The sequence below is a fragment of the Eretmochelys imbricata genome, chromosome 7, assembly GCF_965152235.1.
Source record: "Eretmochelys imbricata isolate rEreImb1 chromosome 7, rEreImb1.hap1, whole genome shotgun sequence".
Lineage (NCBI taxonomy): Eukaryota > Metazoa > Chordata > Testudines > Cheloniidae > Eretmochelys > Eretmochelys imbricata.
In genome coordinates this window covers 12166336-12185818 of record NC_135578.1, presented here as the reverse complement: position 1 = coordinate 12185818, position 19483 = coordinate 12166336, and the positions used below count along the sequence as shown (strand labels likewise).

General features: G+C 41.8%; 1 protein-coding gene across 1 annotated transcript in view; it reads left to right on the top strand.

Annotated features, from left to right (window-relative positions):
- The first annotated feature begins 836 nt into the window (after positions 1-836).
- The window catches only part of LOC144267452 (contactin-3-like), a 116672-nt gene continuing 98025 nt past the window's right edge, over positions 837-19483 (top strand). Inside the window, exons 1-2 of the mRNA XM_077821434.1 lie at positions 837-1167; positions 6746-6841. Coding sequence (XP_077677560.1) covers positions 837-1167; positions 6746-6841 — 427 coding nt within the window. The remainder of the gene's footprint in view (positions 1168-6745; positions 6842-19483) is intronic.

Sequence of the window (19483 nt, the reverse complement as noted above, 5' to 3'; positions counted from 1 at the left end):
TGGCTGTCAACAGTCTACAACCCATCCAGAGACCATCTGGACAAGGTCATCATGATTCCACCTAAGGTACTTAAATCCCTGAGGTGGTGGACCAATCCGAGGGTGGACCTGGAAGGAGTTCTATTCGAGAGTCCCCAACCCTCGGTATCTTTGATATTGGATGCCTCCGACCGACCCTTGGCTGGGGAGCGCATCTCGGCATGTTGTGGACCCGAGGGATGTGGTCCTCAGTGGAGCTGACATTGCACATAGAAGTCAAGGAGCTCAGGACAGTTCACTTAGCCTGCGGAGTCTTCCTGCCACACATTTCCGATAAAAGTATACAGATACTCCTGGACAACACAGCTTCAATGTTTTACAGCAACAGGCAAGGGGGAGCTCTCTCGTCAGCCCTCTGTCAGGAAGTGCTCTGTTTGTGAGACTTTTGCATCCAGTATGGCATCCACTTGGAGGCATCGCACCTCCCCGGCATCCAGAATGCCCTGGCGGATCACCTCAGCAGGTCCTTCCTCTCTCCCCATGAGTGGTCCCTCCACCCAGAGGTCGTCCAGTTGCTCTTCCGAAGGTGCGGGGTTCCCTGAGTGGACCTGTTTGCCACCAGGCAGAACAGGAAGTGCCAGTACTTCTGCTCTCTCCAGGGCCTAGACAGGGACTCCCTCTCCGATGCCTTCCTTCTGTTGTGAGAGGGGGATCTGATGTACCCATTCCCGCCGATTCCACTGGTCAGCAGGGTCTTAGCAAAAGTCAAGAGACAAGACAAGAGTCATCATGTTCACCCCTGCATAGTCTCACCAGCACTGGTTCGGCACAGTCATGAACCTAGCCATGGTGCCCCCATGGCCACTGCCCAGCTGTCCGGATTTCCTCTTGCAAGACCATGGGCAGCTCCTGCTCCTGAACCTACCCTCCCTCCACTGCACAGCTTGGTTGCTGAGAGGTTGAACCCGGAGGAAAGGGCCTGCTCCAGCCAGGTACAGCAGGACCTCTTTGAAAGCAGAAAGCCTTCCACCAGAGCCATCTACCTGGCAAAGTGGAAGCTGTTCTCCTGCTGGGCAGAGGAGCATGGCATCTCCCTGGCACAGTCATCTGTGCAGGCCATCCTCAATTACCTGCTCCACCTTAAGCAACAAGGCCTTGTGCTTTCTGCCATCAAGGTGCATTTGACATGTCAGCTTTCCACCAACAGGTCCAGGGCAAACAGTTGTTTTCACATGACATGTCCATCTAGTTCTTGAAGGGACTAGAGTGGCTCTTCCCACCGGTCCGGAACCTGATTCCGCAATGGGACCTCAACCTCATCCTCTCGATGCTTACGGGGCCTCCCTGGCCTCCTGCTCCCTTTCACATCTGTCATGGAAAGCAACTTTCCTTGTAGCCATTACCAAAATTAAAGCCCATCACCCAGCAGGCCAGAGTGACGCTGGATTCAGCCAAGCTGTGTTGCAATCGACACGTTCATGAACTCCTACCTGCCTCCGGTGGCACTGCTTGAGGGTGATATACAATGGAATGGACATGAGCAAGCACCCGAAGAAAAGACAGTTACCTATTCCATAACTGGTGTTCTTCGAGATGTGTTGCTCATGTCCATTCTGTGACCTGCCCTCCTTCCCCACTGTTGGAGTTTCCCACAAAAAGGAACTGAGGATGCGGAGAGCTGCCGGCGCCCCTTATACCGCGCCATATGGACGCCACTCCAGAGGGCACCAGAGCCAGTCCCCTATGGATACCGCTGAGGAAAAACTTCCGGCACAGGTGCATGTGGTGAGCACACACACCTACAATGGAATAGACATGAGCAACACATCTCGAAGAACACCAGTTACGAAACTGGTAATTCTCTTTTTTTATGACAGGTTTCAGAGTAACAGCCGTGTTAGTCTGTATTCGCAAAAAGAAAAGGAGTACTTGTGGCACCTTAGAGACTAACCAATTTATTTGAGCATGAGCTTTCGTGAGCTACAGCTCACTTCATCAGCTGTAGCTCACGAAAGCTCATGCTCAAATAAATTGGTTAGTCTCTAAGGTGCCACAAGTACTCCTTTTCTTTTTTTATGTGCTCTGCTCTCACGCACACCCCGAGTCAGAACAGTACCCATTTCAACATTCTGTCCATGTGGTGCTAGTTTCTGGACAGACTGTATTAGGCCTTGTTTTAAGTGTGGCCCCGTAAGTGTTTCTTGGGTGAAGGGCGCATTCAGTTTGAATGAGATTTTAACTCAACCCATACCAAGGTTTCACCCAACTTAGAAAAGTATTATTAACCCTCACTTCATCTTGTCCCCTCTTTGTGTAAGGAGTAAAGGTGCAAGAATATTAGGGTGGCTAATGAGTTGTGCTGTCACATTGAGGGAGGCAGGGAAGGGGCAACCAGACAAACATAGGAGGGTCTGAGATTGAAGGGCTTTGGAGCTTCCTTTGAGCTCCCATTGGAGTAAATCAGAGTTATAGGTGCTCAGCACCGCTGAACATCAGGTCCTGTGTGAATACAACTGGAGTAACAAAAATTACTTGATTATTCTGAGAATTTGGGCCTCAATGACTCATCCACATTCACACACACATTCTGTGGCAACCCAGTTCCTGAGCCCTTCTCATGTATCTCAACCACAAGATCTTCCTCCTGAGGACAGTTGTGAAAAACATGTTGTGATGGGTTCCCCCCGGGTGCCATCTGGAACTGGGGTAACACTGAGTCTCCCCTGACCCACCAGCCTGGGCTCCCTTTACACTGTACTGCTGTGACCAGCCTACCAAGCCCTCTCCCAGGCTCCAGTGACCAGCCTGCCAAGCCCTCTCACAGGCTCCAGCCTGCACTTCACCAGGACACAGAGAGGTAGGTACATACCCAGCTGCAGTTACATACAGATGCTGTGATTAGCTCTTCATGGGGTGGCACAGTTAGGGCACCTCCCAGTTCCTAAGGCACTCACTCACTCCTCTCTGGAGTGTAAACCCAAAATTATACCATCTTGCACTGCCCAGAGAAGTGTACAGCATAAACACATGAAATTCGCCCCCTCCCTCAATGTGGAGAGGAAATATAGAATCATAGAATATCAGGGTTGGAAGCGACCTCAGGAGGTCATCTTGTCCAACCCCCTGCTCAAAGCAGGACCGAACCCCAATTAAATCATCCCAGCCAGGACTTTGTCAAGCCTGACCTTAAAAACTTCTAAGGAAGGAGATTCTACCACCTCCCTAGGTAACGCATTCCAGTGTTTCACCACCCTCCTAGTGAAAAAGTTTTTCCTGATATCCAACCTAAATCTCTGCCACTGCAACTTGAGACCATTACTCCTTGTCCTGTCATCCGCTACCACTGAGAATAGTCTAGCTCCATCGTCTTTGGAACCCTCTTTCAGGTAGTTGAAAGCAGCTATCAAATCCCCTCTCATTCTTCTCTTCTGTAGACTAAACAATCCCAGTTCCCTCAGCCTCTCCTCATAACTCATGTGTTCTAGTCCCCTAATCATTTTTGTTGCCCTCCGCTGGACTCTCTCCAATTTTTCCACATCCTTCTTGTAGTGTGGGGCCCAAAACTGGACACAGTACTCCAGATGAGGCCTCACCAATGTCGAACAGAGGGGAACGATCTGCTGGCAATGCCCCTACTTATACATCCCAAAATGCCATTGGCCTTCTTGGCAACAAGGGCACACTGTTGACTCATATCTAGCTTCTCGTCCACTGTAACCCCTAGATCCTTTTCTGCAGAACTGCTACCTAGCCATTCGGTCCCTAGTCTGTAGCGGTGCATTGGATTCTTCCGTCCTAAGTGCAGGACTCTGCACTTCTCCTTGTTGAACCTCATCAGATTTCTTTTGGCCCAATCCTCCAATTTGTCTAGGTCCCTCTGTATCCTATCCCTACCCTCCAGCATATCTACCACTCCTCCCAGTTTAGTGTCATCTGCAAACTTGCTGAGGGTGCAATCCACACCATCCTCCAGATCATTTATGAAGATATTGAACAAAACCGGCCCCAGGACTGACCCTTGGGGCACTCTGCTTGATACCGGCTGCCAACTAGACATGGAGCCATTGATCACTACCTGTTGAGCCCGACAGTCTAGCCAACTTTCAACCCACCTTATAGTGCATTCATCCAGCCCATTCTTCTTTAACTTGCTGGCAAGAATACTGTTGGAGACAGTGTCAAAAGCTTTGCTAAAGTCAAGGAACAGCACGTCCACTGCTTTCCCTTCATCCACAGAAAGCCTTCTGCCCCGAGTTATGATTTCCACAAGCAAAAACAAGTTTATTAACTACAAAAGGTAGATTTTAAGTGATTATAAGAGATAGCAAACAGATCAAAGCAGATAACCTAGCAAAGAAACAAAACATGCCAACTAAGCTTAATATACTACATGGGAGGGATATGAATACCCAATTATCACCCTAAATGATGAGGCAAGCAGGCTTCAGGCTCCTAAGGGGCAAGCTGCACTAACTTACAGCTTGGAATCCCCAGGTGTTTCATTCACAAAATCCCTTTAGCCTGGTTCCAGCACTTCCCCCCAGTTCAGTTTTTGTTCCTTAGGTGTTTTCAAGAGTCTCTCTGGATGGGGAGTCAGTGGAGAGCCCCAATAATGTCACTCCCCTGCCTTATATAGCTTTTGTATATGGTGGGAACCCTTGGTTTCAAAGCTTAGTTCTCACGCCAATCAGTGGAAAAATACTGGTATCCCAAGATGGAGTCCAGCACCAGGTGACCTGATCACATGTGCCTGTAGCATCATAGCAGCCATGAGTCAGAGGCTGTTTGTAGCATCCTCAGACCACCCCCCCCCACTCCGGTGGGAGATAAACTTCTTCTAAGGCCTATTGTTTTCCCTAATGGCCCTTTAATCTGAATGGGCCCTTCCCAGCCAGCCATCTGGACTGAGTGCATTCTGCCTAGTGAGCATTCCCCAGGTGTAAACACATTTGTAATACAGATATATAGTCAATATTCCTAACTTCAGATACAGAAATGATACATGCATACAAATAGGATAATCATATTCAGTAAACTACAACCTTTCCAATGATATCTCACATGACCTATCTTGCATGAAGTACATCAGAATTATGCCATAATCATATCATCATAATATCTCTGTGAAGAATACAGGGTGCAGTGTCACATGTGTCCATTTGTGTTGTGCTCCCAATGTATCTGAGAGAGTCACTGTATGGCAAGTATGAGTGAAACCAGTCTGCCTATAAGGTGACTGACTGCCCCAGTGAGACTACAATGTCACTCTGATATGAAAAGAGAGAGATGGTCAGGTTCGTACATTAATAGGCTCTTAAGAGCTCACAGATGTTTTCTCTTTCAGTTTGATTTTTAGCGTTTTTAAATTGTTTAAAGAATAATATGAAGAATGAGAAGTACATTATTACTATTGCATTAAGCAACAGGTTTTTTTTTAAAATGAGGCATTGAAATGCATAATTACTGGAGTTGAGTGGTCTTGTTGAGTGAACATCTTATGTTGCTTTTTAATGTTACATATAAATGGCACTGGAAAACAGCTATTGTTGGTCAACAAACTATTTTTATTATGCTTGGCTGTAAAGCTTTTAAAAAGTCATTTGGGTGCATCATCAAACATCTGTACATGATAACTTTTGTGCCTCTCCCCTTTCCAAAGTTGTAAACATTTCCCCCCCTCCCCCTCGTAGCTGATTCTACTTACAGCTCTCTGAATTGACTTCTGTTTGGCCTATTAATTTGTAATGGTGTACTTCAGGTCTTTGTTACTATAAATAACACTCAAATGAGTATCTTGAGAGCAGATCTCAGATTGTACTGAAGGAAAACTGCTCTCCACTGTGAGCTCTGTTTTCAAAATCCTGTGCTGATGTCTCTGCAAGTTTGTGTTTGAAAGATTTGCTTTAAGATTATTTAGAATTTACTGGGGAGGACTTCTTTTTTATTTTTTTGGATGGAGTACCAAATTGTCAGCTTGTATTTACGGCTGTTTCCGGCATCACGGATAAATATAACAGGGCCTGACTGTCCATTGGACCTTGTGTCATCATTTACACCATTGCAAAGTGGGTATAAAATGTTACTGATCTGAAATTCTGCATTTACTCACAGAGTTAGCAGTATTTTACACCCACTTTACATAGATATTTAAATGACTGTACAAGGTACAAGGCAGTGGAGAATACAGCCCAATATACAGAGGCCCAGTCCTGGTGTCCTTACTTAAACGACCATGAACTTCAAAGCTAATTTTGCCTGAGTAAGGTCAGTAGTATCAAAAAGACACCCTCCAATTTCTGAACCGCTATTGGCTATTGAGTGTGAATTTACTGGTGATCAGAGGACGTTCAAATCAGATCCTTAATGTTATTCCCAAATATCAAATGCTTTATTTCAGATGAAACTCTAGGTACCAAATAGCGGCACATTAGAGACCTGATTCTAACCCAAGTTACAGTAGTAACATCATTAGAGTTGACTGAGTTATGCTGATTTAAACCCAGCATCAGTGAAATCAGATTCAGGTTCAGTATCTATTTACTCATATCTCTGCATAAATAATTCCTGATTTGATCCATATTCTGTCATCCTTACTCATGTAGAGTAGTTGCTTGTACTGAGTAGTCCACTGAAATCAGTGCAACTAATTTGTGTAGTAAATTGCTGCTTGTCCTGCACAAGAGTGATAGACTTGGGCCCTCTATGAATGTATTCTTCTGTCATTGTATGTGTTCTGATACCCACTTCTCTTTTCTTTCAAAAACAGATCCTGAAAACTTTAAAACTAAAATGAGAACTACAGTGTCTGTTCGAGAAGGTCAAGGAGTTGTGCTGCTTTGCAGACCACCACCTCATTCTGGAGGTAAGAAATGTTTGCAGCTCTGTTGTTTGCTGCCATAGTTAAATGATGCCAGGTTGGAGCCCCTACACTAAAGGTGTCAGCACTGTGGGATCTTAGAGTAACCAACCAGAATTCCCCTGCAGTAGAAGTTCCATATATAAATATGCCACTTGAAATGCCTATTCCACAAAAAATTTAGGACTAGTCCATGTAAGGACTCTACATGCTAGTAGATGATTCCCCCCAACCATGTTTATCTTATTAGTGCCAGGTGAACAAGCATTTGATAACCTTGAAGGACCTGAATGAACATCTGAGAACATACACGCTAGTAGATACTGGGAGACATTTTTAATATACCTGTCAGCAATAATTTCCATTCTTTATAACTTGTCTTAGATGCCTGCGATTTTAAAAATCCTTCTGTGAGCTAGATGTGCTTAGTCAATTATGATTATTATTTTCTGATTATTGTTTGATATGTATTTATGTTGTAGTGGACATTAACCAAGTTAGGGCTCCTACCTGCTAGGCACTTCACAGACATACAGGAAATGCCAGTTCATGTCCCAGAGAGCTTATGAGCCAAATCATGAACATTGTTGGAACTACTAGGAAAGCAATAGATAATAAGACAAATATCGTAATGCCAATATATGCATCCATAGTACACCCACGCCTTGAATACTGTGTGCAGTTCTGGTTGCCCCATCTCTAAAAAGATATATTAGAATTGGAGAAGGGCGACAAAAATGATTCGTGGTATGGAACAGGAAAGGTTAAAAAGACTGGGACTGTTCATCTTAGAAAAGAGAAGACCAACGGGGAATATGATAGAGGTCTGTAAAATCATGACTGGTGGGGAGAAAGCTAATAGGGAAGTGTTGTTTACCCCTTCACATAACACAAGAACCAGGGGTCACCTGATGAAATGAATAGGCAGGAGGTTTAAAACAAACAAAAGGAAGGGCATGCAGTCAACTTGTGGAACTTGTTGCCATGGGATGTTGTGAAGGCCAAAAATATAATTGGGTTCAAAAAATAATTAGATAAGTTCATAGAGGACAGGTCCATCAATGACTATTAGCCAAGATGGTCAGGGATGCAACCCTATGCTGCAGGTGTCCCTAAGTCTGCAACTGCCAGAAGCTGTGATTGGATGACAGGGGATGGATCACTCGAAATTGCCCTGGTCTGTTCATTCTCTTTGAAGCATCTGGTATTGTCCTCTTTCGGGAGACAGGATACTGGGGTAAATGGACCACTGATCTGACCCAGTATGGCTGTTCTTACAGGAGTCCATTCCAAGAAGATATTTATTGACTTAACCAGCTATGCCAGTAATGTCCTCTTTCCTGCTCTGCACATCTTGGTAGCTAGGTGTCAAGCCCCCTTGCTCTTCACCCTCTTCACTTCTGGGAAGGAGATTCTGCTCCCCCTTTTCTCCCACACTTCCACCTTGCCAAACATACATATCCTTGCTCCCCTCCAGCTATTGGATAGAAAGGTCACTTGGCTTTTGACTGCTGGAAAGGAAGGGACTGTTTAACTTCTCTCTCCCTTTCTTTCTGCTAGCTTGAGGGTCTGTATGTGTCAACTCCTGTTCTCTGTCCTAGCTTGGGTTGTGTGTGGGGGTGGGGGGATAAACCCCATCATGACAGTAGGGGTACTTGTTAGGTGGGTTCCACGGCTTTGCCTTACCCACTCACACACGTGTCATGCACCTTTGTCTCTCTTCTCACCTTTGAGGCCTGCAGTTGCTCTCATGCTTGGCACTGACAGGCCCAGTTGATTCTCTGCCAAAACACTGAGTACATAACATTTACTGCAGATGTAAGTATTGTTTCTCACTGGAAGTAACACATGCTCGATGCAAAAATAACACATGAATCAGATTTACTTGGATGGGGCCAGTCATGAGGATCAGGTTTAGCCAGACACGAAATTTTGAAATAAAATGGCCTAGTGTCTCCCACTTCTGTTCAGTATTGTTTAAATGGTTGCCTGTCAGACAATCAACACCTGCGACACTGACTGGCAGATGACACCCATCTCATAAGGAGTAAAATGTGCACTCTTGCTACAGGGAAGTCCACAGCCTCAAACATTGTTTATATCCCTTTTTCTGCTCCTGAACTACCCTCTCATAACACGCGAGAAGACTTGGCTGCCTTTTGATTATGTTCTTTGGAAACTTAGAGCAACTATTAAGTTGGCAGCCTTTCCTGGTGATCCTACAAGCAGCACTGGGCCTATTAATTAGCTGAAAGCAGTAGTGTAAAACTCTAACTTTCAGATTTAATGCAAATTTATTTGTGGGCGCACTATTTAGTGAAAGAGTCACTCACCTCTTATTAGAACAAGATTAGTTCCTTTCAGTGATCCCAAGGGCACTGCTAACAAAAGTCAAATAGTAATTGTTTACCTGATTGCCTTTCCAGCCTTGCCTGTAGACCTGAAACATGTCACTCCATTGAGAGGTGGATGGGAGGGTGCATAGAGAAATTAATTAAAATTCCAGTCTGAGTCACTCTGTATTGGAATTTCAGAATATAGAATCTAGTACATTTCATTCTGTTTTGAACAAATTGAGAGAGAAAGGACCCCCATGTATGAACTGGATGTAGAGGAGAGAAAGAAAAATCACAGAAAACTGAGGCTGAGGGGTGGAAGGAAGGGAAAGGAGGATGGATTTACCAGGATTTTGAAGTATGCTCCAACCTCCAGCTAATTTCTTGGAGTTCAGTGGCTCTGATTCTACAGTAATTCTGATCATTGATTGATAACCCTTATGGTTAATTTCTGCCTTCTGGGCATCATTGCTGAAGCCTGTGTAGTTACATAGCTGTAATTACCCGAAAGAGCAGGTTTGGTCTTAGTTTTGCTAGAATGTATCTATTTTCATGACAGATAAAATAATAAATCTGACTCTGTCTAGGGAGGAGAAACTGTAATGTGGTGATGCTCAACCAGAGCTAAAACAAATATTCTGATGGACCATGCAAACATAGACATGAAAACAAAGTTCCATTAGAGGCAAAAGGCTATGTGCATTTTATAATTCATGCTGTATTTTAAAATGTCTTTGACTAATTGGCTTTGGGCCTCCCTAAGATTCTGAAAGAAACTAGTTTTGTTTGCTTGTTTGTTTTAATTATTGATGTGCAATCACATTTTGGAAGTACTGCAATGTTAAATATTGGATGCTATTTCCCAGGCAAGGTGAATATAAACGAGACATGGGCGAATGGCTGGCATTGGTAATGCAGCGATTTAGATACTATTGCTCTGTGTTTGACAGGGCCAAGTAAATGCAGCCTTAAAGGGGCCATTTTACATCTGGCTGAGCTTGTTAAATTTTTCTGTCTTTGACATGATGTATACTCTAAACTCCTGTTCATTCCTCCCACCCATTTTCCCCTTTCTTGTTGCTGAGGAGATGGCGCATTCTCCCATCTCTCTGTAGAAATAGACGAATGAAAACGTATTCCTGCAGATAGACCAGTGCTTTTATTGCTGATGTCAGTCATTCAACAAGGCCATGTGTGTTGGCTTCCAGTATTTTACAGCACTGTGGAACTTCAGGAATGTGAAAGTTTGAGGTGCCAAACAGAAGGTGATAAAAAACCAGATGATTTTGCTAAGAATCGCTGTCCAAAATGACGCGTAGAAAAAGTGAGAATTCCTGTCATCATTCACAGATGGGATGTGACTTGCATCCAAACTATAAATGTTATTCACCAAAATGGAGGGAAAGACAGCTGAGGTGCCAGTGAGATACCCCAATGGAATCAGGAGTGGCTCTTGACATCCATTTAGGATTCCCAGGCTTGTGAAGAACTGACCACTATCTAAAGTTGTTGGTTGGTATGAGAACAAAGCGGAACAGCCATAGGAATAGGACCAGGGTCTCTTTTGAATGGGCTGAATCTAAGCTCCAGACCACAAACAAACCTGAACATTGGGATGGTCAAGATCTGGATCTGAGTTTTGCATCTCCAGCAAATCTATGTTACATGTATCTGTGAAGCCAGGTTAATGTATTGCACTCCAGTAACCATTATTTTTTGTGTGATATAGTTGTGCCAAGATAAATGAATTTTAAAAATAAATATTGTTAAATTCACAGCCAAAGTTAATAAGGTTTTACCAATTAATCTAATACACACACATCCAAAAAAGCTATAGAGTAGAAAGAAGCACACGAGCATGAACAGTTTCATTTTCCACCTTTGAATTGGATCCTGACCTTGCAAACACTTACGTACATTTTTAAATATATGAGTAGTTCTGTTGGCTCTAATGGCACTATCAAGAAAGGGTAAGCACACGTTCACAGCGTTAGGTTCTTGAATTGCCACTCAATCTACAGTTGTTTGGAGTCAATTGATATAAAATGTATTGTATAAGCCAAACATGAGGTAGCAATAAAGTCAGGCGAACAATGAAACCATTACCTTTGACTATTTTATTCACACAACATCATGGTGTTCTGTTAGATTTGTGAACATCCATGAATTATTGATCCAGCTCTCCAAGCCAAAAGTTTAATCTCTGTCAGTCAGTTGTGTCAGCATTTCTCTCCCATTGATCTGTCAAATAAATAAACTAATTCTATACAAAACGGTTTAGAAATTTTCATCAAACATTTCATAATATCGTTTTTTAGGGTTTCTTTCCCCAGGTCCCTGCAGAAACTATTCCTGTATTCTTAGTAATTAACTTAAGTGCCCAGAGATGTTGAGAAGAGATTGAGGAAAGAACTATTAAATCCTGCAAGGGATGAAGAGCAAAACACTGTCTGCATGGACTAAATGTAGTATCCCCTCACTTCGATTAGAGCTCAGGAAGAACTTAATAACTTTACCATGACACAGCCCATGTTAATTTTTAAAAAGCCTGAGTCATCTTGCAAACTCTTAAGCATGTAACTAATTTTACTCACAGGAGTAGTCTCTATGAAGTTAATGAGATTACTCATGTGATCAAAGTTGTGTATGTGCTTTCGCATTTGTGAGTGGAGTTCCATAGGGACTGATCCTGCTGCCAGTGGAGCGACTGCCAAGACTTCAGTGGGAGCAGGACTGGACTCACATTCTAGTTTTGTTTGAATTATTTCTGTTGGATTACGATGGGTGGATGGGAGTGATTTACAGTAAATGCTCTTAACTGACTCACTGTGGAACACTTACGTTTCTGGACTTAGTTTGCTAGCTAAACTGTGCCGTGAACTGCTAATGAATTGTATACTCACTAGCATTTGTGGGAGGATACTTCATGTCTCTTATCAAGGACTAGGAAAAGAGGAGAAGAATGTTTATACTATAGTTAGGGTAATTTTGGTGTATTGGCATTTGCCATTTGGGCAGGTCAGATTAGACGGTAAATTGAAAGGGAGACCTTTAATTTTTATGCATATTGGGGATTTTATTTTTGAGTTCTTTTTTGGTCATAGATCCAACTGAATATTTATATTTTATAATGATTGTAATGGTGCCTAGTGGGTTGGGTTTTATTTTAAATAAATATTTTGCTGATATAACTGTGTGCACTGCACATAAAATCTCCTGTAATTATATTTGACAGTTGTTTTTTTTGATAATTAGGATGCCCCATATCAGATATAATAATTGATTTGCAGATATGGGAAAACATTTCTAGCTGCTATAATTTTCACTGTATCACAACTGTTCTGCTAAAACATATTGTTTTTCACAAATCATTAGGAAATTCTCCCCAGAAAACACATGAGGTGAAATAACATCTGAAGTTTAGATTTACGTGAATCTACACCTATCTTTTTCATTCATTTTAACCATTAAGGCCCTCTGAAGTCCTTGGAGGGTGTTTTGATCTTTTACTATCTTTATACTATATTTTTGACTGTTTAGAAAGAGAAACGGTATATCAGACCTCTGGTGTGAATGAAACATGTTAATGTTTGGCACACGTTTCACATGCCCACTTAAAAATATTAATAGGATGTTTGTTTTCTCCTGAAAAGGAAGGAAGGAGCTGGCCAGAAGGAGATGTTAAAATGATTTTTTTTCTGTACTGTTGTCTTTGTTCCAAAACAAGTAATTGATGAAACAGTAATAAAGGGACAAGGCCCTATTAAGCACATCAACTTCCCAAGTTCATGTAGAGCATTGCCTGCCATCATGTGTGCATATGTATCTTGAATTTTCATATAATTTACATACAAGATTTCTAATGTGCATGAGTTATATACAGTGATTTCTCCTTAATCTGTCAATAATTTTGTCACTGAAGGGACAAGCCTTGTGGTTGGGGTGCAGTGGTAGACGTGGTATATCTTGACTTTAGTAAAGCTTTTGATACTGTCTCGCATCATCTCATAAAAAAAATGAGGAAAATGCAACCTAGATGGAGCTATGAAAGGTGGGTGCAAAACTGGTTGGAAAACAGTTCCTAGAGAGGAGTTGTCGGTGGTTCACAATCATGCTGGAAGGGTATAATATGTGGGGTCCTTCAGGGATCAGTTCTGGGTCTGGTTCTGTTCAGTATCCTCATCAGTGATTTAGTCAATGGCATACAGAGTACACTTATAAAATTTGTGGATGATACCAAGCTGGGAGGGGTTGCAAGTGCTTTGGAGGATAGGGTTAAAATTCAAAATGATCTGGACAAACTGGAGAAATGGTCTGAAGTAAATAGGATAAAATTCAATAAGGACAAATGCAAAGTACTCCATTTAGGAAGGAACAATCAGTTGCACAAGTACAAAATGGGAAAAGACTGCCTGGGAAGGAGTACTTTGGAAAGGGATCTGGGGTTATAATGGACCACAAGCTAAATATGGAATCAACAGTGTAATGCTGTTGCAAAAAAAGCTAACATTATTCTGGGATGTATTAGCAGGAGTGTTGTAAGCAAGACATGAGAAGTAATTCTTCTGCTGTACTCAGCACTGAGTAGGCCTCAACTGGAGTATCGTGTCCAGTTCTGGGCACCACATTTCAGGAAGGATGTGGACAAATTGGAGAGAGTCCGAAGAAGAGCGACAAAAATGATTCAAGGTCTAGAAAACATGACCTATGTGGGAAGATTGAAAAAATAGGGTTTGTTTAGTCTGGAAAAGAGAAGACTGAGAGGGGACATAACAGTTTTCAAGTATGTAAAGGGCTGTGTTACAAGGAGGAGGACGATTTTTTTTCTTAACCTCTGAAGATAGGACAAGAAGCAATGGGCTTAAATTGCAGCAAGGGAGGTTTAGGTTGAACATTCGAAAAAACTTCCTTACTGTCAAGGTGGTTAAGCACTGGAATAAATTGCCTAGGGAGGTTGTGGAGTCTCTATCACTAGAGATTTTTAAGAGCAGGTTAGACAAACACCTGGCAGGAATGGTCTCGATAATACTTAGTCCTGCCATGAGTGCAGGGGACTGGACTAGATGACCTCTCAAGGTCCCTTCCAGTTCTATGATTCTAAATTATATTGTACACAGCACTACAGCTGGTTGGGAAAATGTGATGGTTGCTTGGCGAATGGTGAGGGTGTTCCTACAGAAACTGTCAGCTTTTTGTCAAACATCTGGAAACTTTAAGATTTTTGGACATTCTTCTGATGGGAAAACTGAAAATTTTAGAGGAAAGCAGACACTCTCCACAAAAATAAGATAAAATAAAATAATTCCAAAACCCCTGGTTTTTGTTTTTTCATTAAAAAAAAATTACGTGGAAAATTTTCAATCAACTTAGTATAGTACATGTCAAATATACATCATTTGGAGTGATATCATTTGTTTTAGTGCCAGTTTCTCCTATGTTTCACACAAATTTGGTGTACCCTCACTGTTATTGTTGCAGTAATAAAGACTTACATAACTAAGAATATACAAAGCATTATTAGCACTCAAGAAGTGAATCCTACAGCATTCAAAGGCTCCTGCATGAATACTTTTTTTTTGTCTCTCATTTTGAGTGTTTATCGCACATTGTGTCCGCAGCTTGATGACTGGAAGATTAAGATTGAGAATTATAAGTGTACAAGCAAGTGTTGTTGACTGTATGTGCCTAGTGTATCGTAGTTCAGCTTCGCCGTTGCAGTTCCTATCCACTGTATACGTGTTTCAGATTCAAGAAGCAAACATGTTGGGAACGCAGGAAGGTTGTTTTGACTTTACAGACTTGTTTTTTTTTTTTCCCTTTGGACAAATTTGATAAAACTGAGACAAAAGTGTCTGTGTAACAAAACGAAGTTGGTTACTCCAATTACATTCTAATGTAGTTGTTAGTGTTTTATATAGCTGCAGGGTTCACTCGTGCCATTCTCCTGAGTACAAGCAGCTTCTCTTCATTGCTCATCTGAGGAGAGAGAGGTCAAGCCAAAAATTAGTTGAACAAATAGGCTCGCTCTTCAATTTCTCTGCCTCTAAGGATCCAAACAGCCAGCAGATGGTGTCAAAAGGATATATATATGTGTATATATTTGTATTATATTTTATTATATATTGCATAACACCAGAAAAGCTGGGAATAAATAGTCCCCAAAAAATAAAACACCAGGCTTTTGATATGGAAAAACACAAGGATACCTGTAATGGATTGACGTTAATCTGTCAATAATACCTACTCGACACCAAGCGGACTAATGATAAAAGGGAATTATAATAAAATATAAACCCTGTCTCTTTTTAAAGGAAGACTATAAGCTGCATCTCCAGCTACAGTCACTAACATGCAAAAACATGGTCCTTGAGCTAGAACAAAGATCAAATGACCTTTGGAGTGTGCAACAATGATTTGTAAATAAGATGGGAAGGTGGTGATGGGAGACCATTACTGAGCATATATTTTTTTTTCCAAAGTGTTTTTAAATGTGTGACTAAGGAAAAGGAAAAGTTGCTTGCTGTCCATCCAAGCGACTACCAGAATATTGAATGGATTTGGGAACTGGACAAAGGATGTTTCGTGAGAGACTTTCGTTCCACTGAGAATACATCAGTGGAAGTACTTTAGTTGGAAGGTCACAAGGGGAAGGCCAAAATAATCTGAGAGAGATAACAGAGAGACTTGAGTCAGTATAGGTAGAACAATGAAACAAGATGTCTGATAGTAGAGGCTGGGTCTCTGATATGTTGCCCTGGCCAAAGGTTTGGGAAATGGAGGAGAGAAAATGACTAGCTCTTGTAGAATGTGTGAGTCGATAAGTTAGATGCACTGGCCTTCATTTAAATCTCTCTCTACTTAAAGAAAAGGAGTACTTGTGGCACCTTAGAGACTAACTAATTTATTTGAGCATGAGCATAGCTCACAAAAGCTCATGCTCAAATAAATTTGTTAGTCTCTAAGGTGCCACAAGTACTCCTTTTCTTTTTGCAAAGACAGACTAACACGGCTGTTACTCTGAAATCTCTCTACTTAGCACCTCTTGCTTTACTCCACCTACATATGGGTATAGAGCGTTGTTTAAGAATTTCACGTACACCAATGCAAAGGAACTGCTTTCAGCCCCTAAGGAGAGGTCCTGTAGCGAAGGAAGGGGATTTGGAGTCTACCTATTTTTGAGGTACTTGGTCAAAAGGGCACAGACTAAGGTCTGGTCTGCACTTAAAAGTTGTGCTGGCATAGCTTGGTCATTTAGGAGTGTGAAAAAAATCACACACCCCTAATTTATATAGTTATCCAGACAAAAGCCCTAGTTTAAATGAGTTACTCCCACAATAAAAGGCCTTTTTCAGATATTGTTTGCTTTGTTCAGGGATCTGGTATAAATTATACTGCACACCTTTTCTAGTATTGTATAGACAACACCTAAGGGAGACATCTCCCACAGGGTATATTGCTTTCAATGTTAAGTTTCAGAGAACACATGGAAAATTCCAAATACTGCAGGTGAGAATTGAGTTTACTCAGCATAAAGTGACTTCCTTACACCCAAATCCCTGGCCTTTAAATATTTGGGAATTTAACCACTTGCAGATGTTAAACAAATCTCTTGTCTCTGGCTGCTTGCTTGCCATTGAACTCTTTGTTATGAGCTCACCTGTTTAAGAGGGCCTTTTCTAACTTGCCGCTGTCCAGTAGCTGGCCCTATTAATCTAGGAGGCACAACCAAGAACAGCCCTGAAATTGGCATTGTTTGGCCTAAAGCAGATATTTGAATCAATCTTACTTCCTTTCCAGTCAGTAAGCATTTGGGGAGGGGGGGGAAGAGAGTCAGGGGGCTCCTGTTATATTTTCTCCTGGGTTTTCCCTTCTCTTGTCTGTAAGGATGTGGTATATCTTCACATTCACATTCTCCTTCATTCTTCTCATCCATAGTGCCCTGTCCCCTGAGGGGAGAGAGCTGTAGATTTTTCGTGTTAGAAAATGTAAAAGACGATGCAAGTCTGACCAGCATCTGATGCCAAAATACGGTAATGGAGTGAGAACAGTAGATGTAATTTCTGCCATTAGTGGTTTCTTCACCCCTAGAAGGTTCCTACACAGACTCATCTTCATCCTTGTTCTGAGAGCATCTAACATATAGCCTTTTTTGTGGAGAGGAGAATCGCTGGCGCCAACCATTGAGAAGCACATACTGCTGGAAGAACAACCTCACCCTGCCAGGTATATGCAAGAGCAGTAATTCTGTCATAGCTTGGGAGCTAGGATACAGGATGTAATCTCACTGGAGTTATTTCTTGGTCCTGGGATTTAAAGTGGGAGGTAAGGTAGTCCCTGTAGAAGGTGTGATGCCAGAGTTTTTCTATCTGCTTTTACCATTCTCACTCTCCTCCTCCCCTGCACATATCATCTTTATGCACCAGGAGTTGCATGTTGCCTTTCCCTATGATAAATGGTGCAGTTTCTTCAGCAGGATCCTTCCACATTGTCCCAATCAGATGGGCAGAACTGCTGCGACCCAGTCAGAGACCAAGGCCGTGTCAACAAACTGAACGCACACATCTTGTTTTGTGACGTTAACTTGTCATTTTTAAAGATGAAGGTTAGCTTTGTTCCCTGCTTAAACTGTTCAAGGAGTACATGCTAGTGTGGAAAAGGCAGACTTTAAGATCTTATGCTGGAGGAGAGAGTAAGGAGTCTCAATAACTCTGCATAACCTTGGTATTGCTATAGTTGCACAAATAATCTTTAGCATATGGAGGATGCGAGTAACCCAAGACAACTTGAATAAATTGCAAACATAATTGAACCAACAAATGTATACAAGAGGATGTTGACAGTTCTACTCATTAGCCTCTGGGCAGATATGTTTCTGCCTTGCAGGCAATGACATAAGTAAGAGACACCTGCTGATACCTCTGGGATCCTGACGCATTTGATTGCATGTGGTGGGTGGGCGGTTTGTTGATTATGATCTCAAATTAGCATTTGAACAGCAGTTGCTGTTACTTTAATCCACTGGGCTGCTAAATTGCTAAAACATGATTAGTCCTATTCAAATACTTTTGTGAGTGCAGTTTTAGGGCTAAATTCTGGTTGCCTTGCTCACATGATTAGCCCTGTTGAAGGCACTGTTCTTCATTCATACTCTGCAATGGGACTACTCTTGTGAATAAGGCAAGTACAAGTTTGCCCTGCCTCTCACTTACAGCACTGATAGATGCAGTCTTAATTGATAAATGAATGTATATTGAATGATATTGATCATTCTCGCTCATGGCTCATTATTTTAAAGACTTGGCATGTCAGTTCAAAATGATGTGAGATCACTGAAAATAGATAATTTACCACTCATTAGTTAGTGTGACAAATCGTTCAATGAATAATGTCATGTCTGTTGCAAATTAGTATTTTCACATGCAAACTGATGCTCATGTCTCCATATTGCCATTTGGAGACCGATAAGTTCCAACAAAATTGTTCTTCATGAATAAAATAGTGTAAAAACTCTCCTGTGCTGAGTAAGTATGTGTCACGAATATTTTCATACCTTTATTTTACCTAACTTTTGAATGCTCAAATACCATTTTGCAACAAAGTACAATCCAGGATATTTTTGTTTAATTTGTTAAACACCTCAGACCTTTTTGTGTGTGTGCATGTATGCGTGTGCGATAGAACTGCAGAATTTAATGCAAATTCCATTACTGTTGTGTGGGCTCTAAAAGGTCAAACGTTCAGCTCGCTGCAAATTGGCCTGACTTTGCACACACCCACTTACACCCTTGTAGCCAATTTTTCACACCCACCTGTAGGTGAACCTAGAATAAATTGCACTTGGCACATACAAATCATGGTGTGGGGCACCCCCTTGTCCATTTTTGTACACAAAAATGCATGCACACCCAGTGTAGTAAATTAAGTAATCAAAGGCCAAGTAAAATCAAAGACCAAGGCCTTAAAAATTTTGTTCTGTAGCACTTTTTTAGCAGGTCTGCCTCTGCCATGTAGAAAAATTGTGTTCTACTTAAAAATATAAATTGCAGTGGCCCTAATGGTATCAACATCATTTGCATAAATTTCAGGTGACAGCCTGAAATCAAATGGGACCCAAGAGAAATTGATATTGGCCCATACAAGGTACAATGTTCACAGCTAGAATTTACATTGATTCTATGTGTCGCGTTTTTTTTCTCCTCACCAGCAACAAATCAGTGTTGACAAAGAGACACGCTCTAGCTGTGTTCTTCCCTTGCATTAATGCAATCCTTCATCATCTTTTTCTTTGACAAAACTGTACACTGGGTAGAAC